Source organism: Equus przewalskii, chromosome X (genome assembly GCF_037783145.1).
Source record: "Equus przewalskii isolate Varuska chromosome X, EquPr2, whole genome shotgun sequence".
Classification (NCBI taxonomy): domain Eukaryota; kingdom Metazoa; phylum Chordata; class Mammalia; order Perissodactyla; family Equidae; genus Equus; species Equus przewalskii.
This window is the reverse complement of record NC_091863.1, coordinates 111,178,554-111,194,266: the sequence shown is the minus strand read 5'-3', so window position 1 is coordinate 111,194,266 and position 15,713 is coordinate 111,178,554. Positions and strand designations below refer to the sequence as shown.

Here is a 15,713-nt window from a genome sequence, read left to right as displayed (position 1 = left end):
AGATGCTGCACTTTCTTATAGATCTCACAAACTGGGAGTTAAGGCGAGGGAAGGGATGCCATAGTCAATGAGCACTTACACCTGTGCTAGCTGCGTTCCATGCCCTCTGCAATCTTCCCTAGGAGGCACATGGTGCTGTTCTCCTCTTACAGATGCAAGAACACAGGTACGTTGCCCAAAGTCAGAAATCTGGAAGGTGGAAGAGGCAGATTTGAACAGAGCCCTTCAGTATTCCAAGAGGCAGGGCACTCAAATAGGAGGAGGGGCCAAACCTTCAGCAAATGTTGGAACTGGACATTTAGAAGAGAGTTGACATCACAGCTGTTGACCCACAGTGACTACCATTTGGATGAAAAGGCACACTTGCAATTGAGTTTATAAAGAAATGACTTGTTAAAGGTTTCTTTCCTGTGGTTTTCTCACTTGTAAGGTGGGAGGACTCCTCTCTCAGGCCAGAGGGATGTAGATCCACTCTGAACTTACTACTGAGAGCTGCTGTCAAAATTGAATCAGATCATTGTATATGCCAAGGGGCCTCCCACAGTGCTTGGCATGCAGTAGGCTCTCACTAAGTAATAGTTTAAAATGAATTCTTCCATTTGAGTCTTAATGAATCGACTTCCCCCATTTAGACTTGTGGTAAGTGACTGTTGCTAACATTGTCTCATTAGCTACGTTAAAGGGGCAAATGAGGGTAGAAATGCACTCTTTTTGTGGAAAGATTACTCTCTTTACAACTTCCTATCCTCAGAAGTAATTTGCAGGTGTAATGTGATGCGGCAGTCCAATACCCCTCTGCAACACCTTTCTCATTCTTGGTTTATAGATGAGGCCTTTGCACCTTGCCCTGTGATTCCAGGTTTTATGGTTTGCAGTGGAAAGCACACATTAGCGACTTCCATTTGAGCAGTCGCTGTTGTCTAGCGTTGCTTTCCTACCTGTTCAAGAGAAAAGATAAGAAGTTTCCTTGGAAAGTCTTTGAAGGAGTGGACTCATGGTTATTGTAAGTGACTCTCTTTTACAGAGACAGGCCCTATCAAATTTAACACAACCGCTATCCAACACAAAATTATGATCCTCAAACTGCCCGAAGTACTAGAACATGCTATGCAACCCACCTTGGTATGATTTTATTTTTAATAGGCCCCCTGCCTTGCCAGTTTTTTCAGTTGATCTTCGAGGAAAGAACCTTTCTCCTTTGTGTGACAGTTTGTCGGATCTCTTTGAAAAGTTTTCAGAGTTCCCAGCCTTTGAATTTTCAGACAGGAGCTTGCAACAGCTATTTAAAAAGATAGAACCTACTACGCTTATTCTCTCGCTGCCTACAAATACTTCCAAAGCCATTCTCTTGCAGATGGATTTAGATCCCACTCTGAAGTTATTACAGAGAAGAATACTGCCACAAATTAGAAAACATCCTAGTAGTAACAGAGAATATTTATCCAGTGGGCACAAATTAATTCCAGTAACCAGTAAAAAGCCAGGAAAGTTTATTTTTAGAAATCATATCTGCTATTTGATTCCCATTTCAAGACACATAGGTCAGCCTGGCTATAAGAAAGCCAACATCCAGAGCTAAGATACATAATAGACAAAAAAGTTTTAGGGAGTTATTCACTTCAGAGAAGTGTTCCTCACTTCAAAAAGAAGTAATTTTCCACAGATTTTTGTTAAAAAATGAGATTTAATGTAGTAAGATTTAATGAATAATGTAATGGTCACAGTCTCTCTGCAACGTATCTTATGTAAATGAAGTGTGTCTACTACTGCTTAATTGGATTGCCTCAACAGTTTATCTCCTTCTGCAAGCTTTGGGTCAGGCTAACACCGTCTTGGGCCAGTTAGCCTTGGAGACCTGTGGCCCATCCCTCTCCTGTGTCACAAATCTCAGCAAGTTACTTCCATTTCGAAATGTCTTTGCTGACCAGGTTTGGAGCTGAGAGAGGCCTTTAGATCGTGTAATTTTAATATCATGACAAAAATAACTCCTCTTAGGCACTGTAAGGGATGCATTATTTTTTGTTTTGTCTCCTGCTTTTTTTCTAGCTTATTTCAATGTGTTTTATAAAACAAATTGCTTTGTAAAATTTGACAGCTTGAGTAATCCATTGCATGAGACCACTTTACAGAAATATATGAAAATCCAGAACAAGCCAATACAAAAGACTAAACAAACTCTGGGGCTGGAATATGGTCATATCTGCATCCCAGTTCTGCTTTAAACAGGCCATTGGTTGACAGAGTCCTTAATGTATTTTTTCATTTTTGTTTGTGAATAATTGAGGAGAAAAAGCAATACTGTTCTAGCATATTTTATGGGGTCAACATAAGGTAAATTAAAATATCTATTAAATATCTTGGAATATAAAAATGCTATGAAGAAATTTCATTGTAACCATGGGAGGGAAATTAGTCCATGTGCATATTCTTAATTATAATTTGTGTTCCTTTACCAATGGTTGCTAATTATCATGTGTTCTTTTGAGTCATTTTGTTGTGGGGGATTTTGTGAAGCCCGTACGTAAGTACTGCATTTCTTCGATGCTGTGGCTTGCGGCACTGCAGCCTTTTCAGCCAACTGCAGACAGAAATGAGAAATGAAAGGGAGCAAAACAGTTTTCTGGGAACCAAGCGTGGAGGAGACCACAAAATACAAAGTGTCATTCATGTGCAGCCCTAATTTTGGCCAGAATTTATATCTTCCATGTTAATAAAACACATATAGGCAGACTCTTTCTTTGTAAATTGATTCCACAGTGAAAAAGAACCTTGAAAAGAAAACAAAATTTATTTATTTTTCCCTGGTTTCCTGGGCTTGTATTATCGGAATTAATCCCACATTTCATATTTATGGAGCTTCACAATTTTCAGAACTTCTTTCACATACATCATCTCATTGGATCCTTGTACAACAATCCAGTAAGGTCAGCAGGACTGGTAGGGTTTTTTCCTCCCATTTTACAAAAATCAAGCTAATAGAATTTAATGGAAATGCTTAGCTATTTGCAGACCCAAAGACCAAGAGTGGACGTTTAATGCCTATATCTTGATTAACAGGAAATCTCTTTATTCTTGCAGCTTAAGCATTGTTTTTCTTTATTGTTCTCTCTTCTCTTCCTCCCTCTCCCCCTCCCTCTCCCTTTCCTCTCTCCCTCCCTCTCCAGTTTTTTAAATTGAATTTCTCTGTAGGCTGCTTTCCTCTTTCTATCACCTACTCTCTCTGCTCTCACAGGCAAGTTCTGACTTGTCAGTCTCTACTCCAGCCCTCTCTTCATTTAGTGCCACATTGAACCCTTTTTTGGATCTGTACAAAGGAACTTCCAAGTTCTCTGCATATGGTATTCCATCTTTCATTTATTTCATCAAATGTGTGTTGATCATTGACTTTAAGCCAGCCTATGCTAGGAGCTGCCCTCAGGTATCTCACAGTCTAGAGGATATTTGAGTGAACAAACAATAGTCTGTTTATCATGAATTAATCATTTTGCTTAGCTACAGTGCGCTGGATGAGTATTGATTCCCTCTCCTCCAACCTCTCCCTTCTTGTGCTTTGATCTTAGTAATAATGAAGTTCATTCACGTCAGATATACCCTGGGAGAGAACATCAAAGTCCTGAATATAATTATTAATCCTGAATTTTGAAATCACTGATAGAGGGGAAGCCTATATAGAAAGTATAGGTAGTTACGTTGTCACCCCATGGGTATGACTTATACTTTAAAATTCTATTTTTTTGTTTTTCAACAAAGTTGAAAATCTAATTTTAATCTGTGTATTTTTCCATTAGGCTGAGGAATAATTGATGCACACAAGTCAGACCAGCTTAAATCACCTGCTAACTTTAAGTCTAGAAAATGAATTGTCATCAGAACATGGCTCAAAATTAGAAGAGCGAGCCCTTGCTATTGGTAGTAATTGTTAAATTAATTGGATCATCTAGCTACTGAAAATGTGGCCAGAAGAGAGGAGGTATAAGAAAAGAAAGTGAGAGGGTTAAAGAGAGAGAGAGATTAGTTATGATATGTTTATAGAACCTACTGAAAAGAGGAAGTCATGTTTTACTAGGTTCAATGTTTAGAGTTTCTTTAAATGCCCACTCATATATCTATAAACTGTTTTTGTTTCTGTGTTCTCTGATGCCTACTTTACAAGACTTTATGGGGGAATACAATGAAATGCATTGAGAAATGTCAACGGATGTGTGCACTTGGCATAGCATATACAGATGGGAAAGGTTATATTTAATGTGCCATACTGTTGTCACAGGCTTTGGTCAACAGTCAACGGGCTTAGTGTTGCCATTTTATGTATGGACAACCTCAATAGACTCTGATGCTCTCTCAAGATCCAAGGGAATCAGTGCAGTCCATTTAAAAAATACTTCTTTTGAGAGAAATGTGTTAAAAGGAAGCATTTACAATATACGTGGCAATCCTCAAAACTTCCCATCTTCCTGAGATACAGATGCAAATGAAACACTGCCACCCTATCAGTGGTACCATAGCTGAAAATACAAAAGCAGGGGGAAAAGAGAATGTATAAAATAGCAGTATAAAAATCTGCTCTTAAAGCCTATGTTTGCCAAGTTACTTCTTTTAATCAGGAAGGCATTTAGTCATGATGTGTGTATTTTGGTATCATAGATGTGTTTAGAGCACTGAGATGACAAATAATGTACAGACATTTTTTAGCTCTCACCTTTTTGGTTATGGCTACTGAGGATGTAGCTGCACCTCACCTGCTGAGGGACGTTGCCCTCACTCGGTTCCCTTCAGGGAAGCCACCATCACAGCCCATGCCCTTTCTGACCTGGCTCCAGCTCCAGGGGGCCAGAGAGGTATTGCACCCTCTCCATACTTTGCCCTCGGTGCCAGGGGCAACCCAGGGCACTGTTGCTTCTTTTGACCCTAATAGAGAATAGCAGATTACACGAGTCCAAAGCCTTTTGTTCTGTAACAAAAATGTTTTCTGGCACACCATTGGATCTGGGAGTTAGTTGCATATAATCAACATTACTGATTGCATTAATGCCTTCTTCACTTGCCTCTCAAAGTCTGCGTGGAGGTCTAATATGCCTTGATAAGGGTAGCAGACCATTACCATTTGTGACTGTAAGCATTCTCCAATATGTTCTATTGACCTGATATTGAGGGTTTCAAATGTTTTCTTCTTGTCAGTGATATTTCAACCTCCAAAGAACCATTTCCCTCCTAATAGTGAGTAAATTGGTAAAAAGGGGTATTAGATTTTGCTCCTGGATCTGCTTGTTCTGCAAATGTGTATTCTTCATTCCTTACCCAAAATATGATCATTATAACTAACTGGTATGGATTCCTTAGATAAAAAGGTTCAATATTCACTGCGAAAAAACTAACCTTGAACTTTAAGGGGAATAGAGATAATGATATAGAAGAGAGATTTTAGAGACAGGTTGATTATTTCATGAACTAGAAAGACGTTATTCCTCTGAAAAAAAATGTAGATATGCAAGAGAGGTAAACAACTTTGAAGAGAAATCAATGCACAAAAGGTTAGAAGATATAAAGGACCTTTTCTTTTGTAGTCATGCCAAGTAATTCCTTAGTGACTGTGCAGGGAATGCTTCACATCTTTTTAATTCATTCATTCATTTATTATGTTAGCAGGTATTTATCTAATGCATATTAAATACAAAGCACAGTGACTCCTGCTTCTATTTAGCACCTACTGTGTGTCAAGGCCACTATGGTACGTTTTTCAAGAGCGCTAATAATTGTCTCCAGGTCAATGAAAGGAGATTGATTCCTCACCATATGTCAACCTGCTATCCTCTGAATAGGGCTTCCCTGGTTAAGGTCAGATCAATTTCTATTATTTGTATGAATCACTGCTGAGACAGAGAGAGATGCAACTGCACCCCTCTTCCCTTTGGTGGCCCTTCCCATGTTGGGTGGGATGTTCGCATTTTTCCACATTTGATAAAAATCAAGCCTCTTCTGCCTACTCATTCCAACACTGGATAAAATGACAGTGTCACACACAGAGAACAGAACACTCCTTTAGTTGCTTCAATATTCTTTTTTTGGCCTCGTTTTCCTTCCTCTCTACTGGGTTTTTGAGTCCAAATTTAGTGGTGATGACTAAGAAATTGCCAGGATGTGACAGAGCATGCAGTTCATTGAGTCCTTCCTTGCCATTTTCCAATAGTTGTAACAATTACCAAGTTTTTCCTCCTAATGTCGTAGGTGCCAGTATCTGTGTAGTATCTGTTATTCTTAACAGATGCTAAATCACGCATGCAGGATCTGCCCATGCGGTGACAGCTTCCTTCTACATACAACTGATTTCCTTATATCGTATTAAGGAAATTCCCTGAAGACTTTATTAGTTGATACTTATGAATCCTGGAATTTCCAATACTTAAATCTGAACCTCTGAAATCCAAATCCTATGAACAATAATCGAGTGGTCTACTGTGTGCTAGGCAATATGACAAGTTATTTATGAGGGTGAAAAGTGAATTCAGAAATAAGACAAGTCTCCTGCCATCTGGAGCCAATCAAGCACACTCTTGAGTCACAGGGCCAAGCTAGAGATGTAGATGAAGTTTCCAGGAGCACAAATACGGATGTAATCACTTCTGACTGGGAGAGATCATATATGATTCCAGAGGCAGTCATATGGGAGCTAGACCTTGAGGGATGAGAGCACAGCCAGTAGGTAGAGAGAGATAAGAATGATATCCTAAACAAAGGACATTAATGGCATCTGTAAAGGTGCAGAGGCACACATGATTCTGTGCTAGAAGATGAGACAGAAGGCCCGGCAGTGACTAAATTGTGGAGAATTTTAAATGCCACATCAAGTTGTTGTTTTGACTGTAAGCAAAAGGCAAAACCATCAAAAGTTCCTGAGGAAGAGAAGTTTGTTTTAGGAGGGAAATCTGCTAGCAGAAGAGGAGAGAGCAGTCAAGAGGTTATTACAGCAGGCCAGTGGAGAGGTAAGAAGGGTGCAAACGAGAGCAGTGGCAATGGGAATGGAAGGGAAAGGTCATGGACTGGAGAGCATGTGGATGAGCTTCAAGGCCCCCTGTTTTAAGTGTGAGCAGTTGACAGGATGGTGGACTCTAATTCCTAAGACGGGACACAGAAGTGAAGGTGAGAGGAACTGGGGCTCTATGCTTTGAATATTTTTCTTCCCCCTTTTCTGTTTTGAATTCCTACCCATCTTTTAAGGCTCAGCTCAAATAACACCCTCCCTGTGAAGCCCACCCCTCCCCAGTCCCCCAATCCGAATTAAGTCAGGCTTCCTCTGTTCTCATACAACACCTCCTTTATGCCTCCCTCTCTGTACTTAATGGCAGCACACATATGTCCAGGTCATTTAGGAACATGTCTGACTTCTGCAAATACATGGTAAGCTTTCCAAAGCCACATCTTATTTACCTATGAATTTTTACTACCACCGGGGCGTATACTGGACTGTCAGAAAATGTGTATAAAAGAATGAATGAATGAATGCTGCTGTCACACAAGAAGTGAAATGCAGCCCTTTTGGGGGACCTGCCTTAGAGCACAGAGTGATCCCATCTCTTGGTTTTGTAGTCAGTCATACGGTATGTTTATGTGGCTAAACAGTATCGCTCGCCTTGATCATATATGTTATTCACCATATTTATTTTCAGATGGTTTCTGACTCTTCATGAAAATAAAATCCACTCTCCAAGAATGAGGTTCTTTTTTCCAAATGGTGATTTAATTCCCAAAGAATTTCAGCACCATTCTACGCAATTGTCCTCATCACTAGAGGAAATGTGGAGACCTTTAGTCAAATTTCTTTATAGGCATACCTTGGCTTTCCCTATGTAAAGAATCCTACAAAGAGGAGTTTTCACAGCCCATAAGTAGAACGCTTTGGTTCCTACCATGTGATAGTTGCCTTAGAAGTACATTTCTTCTTGAGTAGATTGAATTGGTGTGAATCTTCTGAGGATCTGTGAAGTGTGCCCCTAGGCTGAGATGACCCCCAAAGATGACTACAGTCTGTGCGCGCTGGAGGCCAGATGAGGGGAATCAGTGAGATCACTGAGTGAAACAGAATTTCGTGGATGCCAAGAAAAAAGAGAAGAAAATTGTTCAATTGTGTAACTTTCAGAGAAAGGCTGCCTCTTTTGAGGATTCTGTCCCTCTTTGCTGAAGTGACTCTCTCAGCGCATTTCAGATCCTGTTGGTCAGATGGTGTAGTACATTACTCAGAATGATACCTAATATGAAAATGAAGGAAGATAGGACCATGGAGGCACTGTTCAGAGAAGCCCGGTGTCCAGAAAGTGTGCAATAATTTTACAAAGTATTGTTTAGGGTTTTATCAAAGGTTATTCCTGATAATGTCTCAGCAAATTAGCAAAACACTAATGGCTTCCTTGGTGCCACTGTCACATGTAGCTCAGTTCACATTTTTCTCATTATCTTCGACTCCAAGTGAATCCTCTGCTACTCTATGGATTACTCAGAGATTAAAATCTGCTATTCATTTCATTTTACTTACAAATGACCATTTTTAATAGCTATTTATTGCATACACACGCATATAGAAAACTTGAAAGAAGGCTTTCTTTTTGTTTTCTTCTGAGACAGTCTGTTGGGTCAGGAACCCTTCGTTTATATGGGCAAGTCCAAAGAAAACATAGCCAAATATGTGGCAGGAAATCACATTGCAGGGTTCAAAGTCTCCCCAGCTACTCTCTCTCGTGTCTGCTTGTAGAATTACTGTAAATCCTTTGCTTCTATATTGATTTGCTGTAACTGTTACTGTAAGGCAAGGATGGGGGTGAGGAGGGAATTTTTTTCTTTTTTAAGTCAAGGTCCAATATCTAAAAAAAATCAATTTGGTTTACCTAAAAGTAAAAGGTAGCCTTTCTTTGTGGCATCCCTTTAGAAATATAGGCAGCCAGCATTATAACATTGTAACGAAGATTTCAGCCTTGGGCAATTGAAGATTATAGTATATAGTAATGGCAGAATCTATGAAAATTAAGTGCAAGGACCAAATGTTTATTTTCTCATATTTAATCTGAAAGAGCACAAAGCTTCATGTGATTGCTTTATGCTTGTCTTTTCGATCTTTGGTTCCTGTATTTGTCCAATACACTACACTTATGTGGCTGGTTCTAATTTCTCCATTACCTTATTACAAAGAGAGCTCATTATTGATCAGTAGCACTTGTACTTAGGGCTTTTTCTAAAGTATCATGTGAAATGTTATATATAGTATTGGTTTCCAATGATAGCAGTTTATGCTATTAAAATAGAACACCGGTGATACACGCTTTAACGAAGTATGTCCTAAATGCCTGAAGGGCGATACCACATGGTTCTCAATGAAATTCATAGTTAGAAATATTGAACTTTGGTTTATTTACTTTTCTTGTAGGAACATTTCACACCTGAGTGCAAATTCAAAGAATCAGTGTTTGAAAATTATTACGTGACATATTCATCGATGATATACCGTCAGCAGCAGTCAGGCCGAGGGTGGTATCTGGGTCTGAACAAAGAAGGAGAGATCATGAAAGGAAATCATGTGAAGAAGAACAAGCCTGCAGCCCACTTTCTGCCCAAACCACTGAAAGGTAAACGTGATCTTATAGGAGCTGTGGATTAAATGAGTATCAGTCTTTCAATTAATCCTTTATCACACTTTTGAAAGTGGAGCATCATTCTACCACATTAAAGCATTTATACAAAAATTTAGTAACATTTTACCACACTTAAAAACATTAAAGCATTGACAATAGTATCTAATCTCCCGATTTTAATTTTTCCATAGTACATCGTGATAGAGCAACACCTTACTTATGTGAAAGTAGCTTAATTGCTAACTCAGGACAGCCAAAAACCCCACATTATGCTGAAATGGTCCCTGGGCGGAAACACAGTTGCTAAAACGTGTCCACATTTAACACTTACTAGAAAGCTCTTTAGGCCCTCTCTAAGGCCCAACAATATTTTCCCAACAGTTTTCATTCACTGTTTTGTTTTCCAGTCATTATTAGCCGATCAGTAGCAAATTAGAAAGGATGAGGGATAGGAATGGGCTGCAGAAGATAGGGATGTTAGAAGTAGTAAGACATGGTGGAGAAGGGATAGAAAATACGGGCAAAGCCGAGCAAGACCTTTAAGAGGTTACCGACCGGGGGCTAGAAGAAGGGTTTAGAGTAGGGGCAGACTGCCCTATCAAATCAACAGTGCACTGCTTAATAGCATATTTTCTGGAGCCAGACTCCTTGGATTCAAATCCCAACTTCACCCTTTACTAACCGGATGGTCTTGGGCAGGTTATTGATCTGTGTGTGCCTCAAGATGCTCACCTGTGAAATATGGGTATGAGTTCCTCCGTCAGAGGACGCGTATGTGGATTAATTGAAATAATGCGTGTGAAGCACTTAGAAGAGTATATAGCACAGTATAAATGTTCCATGAGTGTAAGCTAGTACTGTTATTTACAGCACAACAGTAACGAAATTTGCATTTATTGCATTAAGAATTGTGCTAATACTCAGACTCTTGGAGAGTTTCATTTTAAAGTATGATAGAAATCAGTATTTTCAAATGTTTAAATTTTAATATTTGGCTTGCACAGCATACTGTACATCATATTTAAACTTCTAAGAGCTTTATTAAATGCATTTCTCATTAATGCTCTCATATATATAACCATAAGTGATGGAAATTGGCATTAGAACTCTTTACACGCTACTGCACCAAGGCTAGATTTTGCTTAGATTCAGTCCACTCTCTACTGAGTCCTTGAAAGCAGCATTTTTCATGTTTGGCTTAAAGCATGGAAGCCTAGTAATCAGAAGAAAAGTTTAGGGCCAGTGTGGTGTGTGCATATGAAGGCCTTTTACACCATCTGTCTGTGCTTTTCAGTGGCCATGTACAAGGAGCCGTCGCTGCACGATCTCACGGAGTTCTCCCGATCTGGAAGCGGGACCCCAACCAAGAGCAGAAGTGTCTCCGGTGTGCTGAATGGAGGCAAATCCATGAGCCACAATGAATCAACGTAGCCAGTGAGGGCAAAACAAGGGCTCTGTAACAGAACCTTACCTCCAGGTGCTGTTGAATTCTTCTAGCAGTCCTTCACCCAAAAGTTCAAATTTGTCAATGACGTTTACCAACAAACAGGCAGAATTCACTATTCTGTCTGCCGTTAAACCTTCTTATCATCCGTACTCAAGCCCCATAACTTAGATAGAGCTTGTGCAAAAGAATGCCAGGCATTATCAGTGAACTAAATCTGGGAGAAGGACTGCCCAATTTTCTCATGATCTCACCTATACTTTGGGGATGACAAACCAAAAATATTTCACAGCACTAATGCTGATAAAAATTTGTTCTCCAACCAAGAAAATTTAAAAGACCACAATTGCTATTCAAAAACGAAAAACATAACAAAATAAAATTAACTGCTTAAATGTTTTGTAGGGGCAAACAAAATTATGTGAACTGTGTTGTTTTCTTGGCTTAATGTTTTCTATCTACGCTTGATTCAAATGTATTATTTACTTTGGTATAGTGCAACTTTATGATTTATGAAATTCAATGGTTCTATTGACTCTGCGTCACTTAATCCAAATCAACCAAATTCAGGGTTGAATCTGAATTGGCATCTCAGGCTCAAGGTAACAGTGTTCTTGTGATTTTACCAGTTTTTTTTAGATTTGTAGTATTCTGGTCAAGTTCTTGTGCTGTACTTTGTGCGTAGAAATTGAGTTGTTTTGTCAACCCGTCAGTAAATATTTACTTTAAAAAAAAGATTATCCTCAAGTGTAGATTTCTCTTAATTCCATTTGTGTTATCATGTTAAACTATTGTTGTGGCTTCTTGTGTAAAGACAGGAACTGTGGAACTGTGATGTTGTCTTTTGTGTTGTTAAATAAGAAATGTCTTATCTGTATATGTATGAGTCCTCCTGTTGTTGTATTTGGCACGTGAATATTGTGTACAAGGAAATGTTCAGACCGGTTACCCCTAAACAACATATACTTATACTTGCTTCTGGAAAAGTGTTTAAGACTTAGCTAGGTTTCCATTTAGATCTTTATATCTGTTGCATGGAAGAAAGTTGGAATCTTGGCATAGAGTTGCATGATGTGTAAGATTTTGTGCATTAATAATTGTTAAAATCTGTGTTCCAAAAGTGGACATAGCATGTACAGGCAGTTTTCTGTCCTGTGCACAAAAAAGTTAAAAAAAAAGTTGTTTAATATTTGTTGTTGTATACCCAAATACGCACCGAATAAACTCTTTATATTCATTCAACGAAAAATCCTTCAAAGTATTTATTCAGTGTCTTTTATGTGCCATTAACTGTCATAGAAACGGGAGTTAAACATTGAATTACGTGCATCAGGTCACTACACTCAGGTCATCTACAGTCTAGACATTCATATTAACATGAACACTCTTTGAAGTGTGGTTATTGTACTAATTATTGTACTTGGACTTCATATTGGGGCAGAAAAATTCTCATCCCCATTCAGTGATGGAATTGCAGAAACGAGCCCTATTTCTAGTATTCTCTCTGCCATTCACACTGTCATTTCCCCTGTCTGTTGCTCATTTCTTTCGGTAGAGGAAAGAGACAGGGCTAAATATCTAAAGTCCTTTCTACCTCCAAGAGCTGAATGAAAATGTAAACATTTTTAACGTCAGTGACTTTTCACTAGCTCCCGAAAGCTGCCATTGCCTGGCAATGCATGCTTCAAGAATAGTCGATGTATGAAGGTAAGAGTGGAGGAACAGGTAAAACACAATGGACTGGTGCTTCTCAGGGCATCCATCAGATAAAGTTACGGGAGCCCCAAGCAACATGCTTTTGCATGGAGGGGAGGCTACCCATTCCTAAGGTGTTTGGACCAGATTCGGCAGGAACTGCTAGCCCAACCCAGCTCAGCCCAGCCACCTTATAATTCCATCTTAAGCCCTCATTCTGTCTCACCCTGCCTGAGCTCTGATGTCTAACTGCATGAAGTGAAGCTGCCTGCTGCACTTGGACTCAGGAGCCTTTGTACCATGTGCCATGAGTAGACTCACTCAACCCCCGCCTCCTATTATTCAGTCAGTAGAGAAAAGTAGTGCATTGTCTCCCTCTTGCTCCAAGGACGTTAAGGTTTGGTCATTGACTATTTTGGTTGCTGCTTTTCCTTTTTCGTTGTTCAGAAATAGTGTAGGTCTGCTGGTAATAAAGAAATCAATACATTGGTGTCTCAGGGAAGCCTGACATAAATAAGAAGTGGTCAAAATAGCCAAGAAGAATCCTTTACTCCCAAAATTCTCTTTGATCTTCCTCAAGTTGTTTTTAACAAAAAGTGGTGTTTAAATAAATCAACAATTAAATAGTCCTCAAAAACCTTCCTACAAGTGGTGATACCTTCAGACATCTTCATTACACACACACATACACTTCAGTAATATTTCTCATGATAGAAAACATTAGCCCTGCCATATGCGTATTGAGAGAATAGTTTTGGAAAACGTTGCAAAGACTGTTGGCTCTCAGTCCTTTGTGCATATCAGAAACACCTGGAGGGCTTGTAAGACTCACATTGCTCAACCCCACCTCCAGAGTTCCTGATTGAATATGTCTAGGGTAGGCTCAAGGCTTTGGAATTCTAAGTTCCCAGTGACACTGAGGCTGCTGGTCCTGGGAAACCACACATTGAGAGCCACTGGCATATGCTATTCTCTTCTTTAGAATTCAAAATGAAAAGCACAGAAAGATGGTGTAAAAGACCTTCATATGCACACACCACACTGGCCCTAAACTTTTCTTCTGATTACTAGGCTTCCATGCTTTAAGCCAAACGTGAAAAATGCTGCTTTCAAGGACTCAGTAGAGAGTGGACTGAATCTAAGCAAAATCTAGCCTTGGTGCAGTAGCGTGTAAAGAGTTCTAATGCCAATTTCCATCACTTATGGTTATATATATGAGAGGATTAATGAGAAATGCATTTAATAAAGCTCTTAGAAGTTTAAGTATGATGTACAGTATGATATTATAAAAAGTCTTAAGGAAGCATTCTTAACTTTGAGAAATGCTGGGATAAACAAGCTTATTTGGCCACAAAGCCACAGTTTCACAAAGCACATATTAATGCTGCAGTGGCGTGGTGGTCCTCCAGCCTTTTGAGGGTACCTGAATAATTTGTGGTGTTTAGTCTGCTTCCATGGTTTTAGACTAGACCTGGGAATCTGCTGAATCTGATGCCAACCACAGTTTGAGAATCACTGCTCTATAGTCTAGCACTTGATCTCATGTTGTCACCACTATCTGTGAACGTATATCCAATATTTGCATTGTATTGAGCCTAGGGAACAATACAGAGAAGAAACAACCACTTTCTTCAAGCTACTTGCAATTATTTAAAAGAAAAACATCCACTAGTTTATTCCTCCAGGAGTTGTGCTTGTACCTGGAGAGAAAACATACTCATTGCCGTGGCATCCTTAAAAGATTGAGAGGGGAAGTGATCTGCAGCGCTTTTCTTCACCTCCCTCACCAGCACATTGCCCCAGTTGTAAGCCAATCAAGTTAACTGAAGAATTTTTCAAAGACCCCAGCAACATGTTTCCAAATCTTCTAAGCACCCATTATCCAAGTGAACACATGGGAAAAATGAATATCTAATAGGATCATCTCTCCATCTGCACCAGCTGACTATAACCATTCTGTGGATAAGGGGTGGCAGAATCAGAACAACCATTTTGAATAAATATCATCCAAATGTGCCTTAGAAGACTCATTTAGCTGAAGTGTGTCATACATGGGTTAAATTGAAATGTGCCCTCACTGGCACATCTGCATTTCTACCAACAGTGTTTTCAAGGCAATCTAGGCTTTTCCTGTCATGCTGCTCAAAATTCTTCCAACCTCTATTCAAAGCCATTTCTACATTTTAGGTATTGATTATAGCAGTACCTCACTTGCCAGTGCCAAAATCTGCAGGGATATGGCAGTGGCGTAATGGATGACCATTTCCCATCACAAAAACAAGTGGAGAACTGTAGTAAGGGCAGGCCACTGTAATCCTAAAATTATGAACCTTATTTACAGTGATAAGTTTTCATACTTTTCATTGCTCTGTCTGCCAAGATGTGGTCCCGTGGTTTCACTTGATGCGTTCAGCTATCCTGAAATGAAAACACCTGATTGCCATGCTAGCTTATTCTGTCACCTTGGGTGTGTCCTTTCCTCCTGATGATTGAGGATGCTGCAAGCTATAGTGCCCTCAACAGGACATGTCTCAAATTCTGGGCTGCTTGTTAGTTCTAAATGAGAAAAAAAGAGAAAAATCCAAACTTAGAGAAACAGCATTTGGGTGTTACTCTTTCACAGACCATCACATTCTGGACCTTTCTAATCTCTAAACATTGTGCTGATTTTTAGAGGTTAGTTTGAATTTGTTGCACAGAGAAAAATAATCTATGCCAAATCGGTCAACCCTTTTGCTAATATCACATGAGTACAAGTGTCTGGTATTTTCTTCATCACGTTTACTCTAATAAAAAATGCAGAAAAGTACATGGCATCATTTTGGGGATGTTCTAATTTCTATGTGGGTATTCTTGAAGAGGTTTGTAACAACTGCAATTCTGTAATCATGCAGAAAGTCTTTCTAGAAGATACAACGTGGATGGTTTTCAATATTAGAATTCTAAACTAATTCACC

General features: G+C 39.3%; 1 protein-coding gene across 11 annotated transcripts in view; it reads left to right on the top strand.

Moving 5' to 3' along the window:
• Positions 1-12,310, top strand: part of FGF13 (fibroblast growth factor 13) — a 488,610-nt gene extending 476,300 nt beyond the window's left edge. For all 11 annotated transcript variants that reach the window (XM_070606356.1, XM_070606364.1, XM_070606354.1 and 8 more), the window contains 2 exons: positions 9,413-9,611; positions 10,912-12,310. In XM_070606356.1, coding sequence (XP_070462457.1) covers positions 9,413-9,611; positions 10,912-11,048 — 336 coding nt within the window. In that variant the 3' untranslated portion in view covers positions 11,049-12,310. The remainder of the gene's footprint in view (positions 1-9,412; positions 9,612-10,911) is intronic.
• The last annotated feature ends 3,403 nt before the right edge of the window (positions 12,311-15,713 follow it).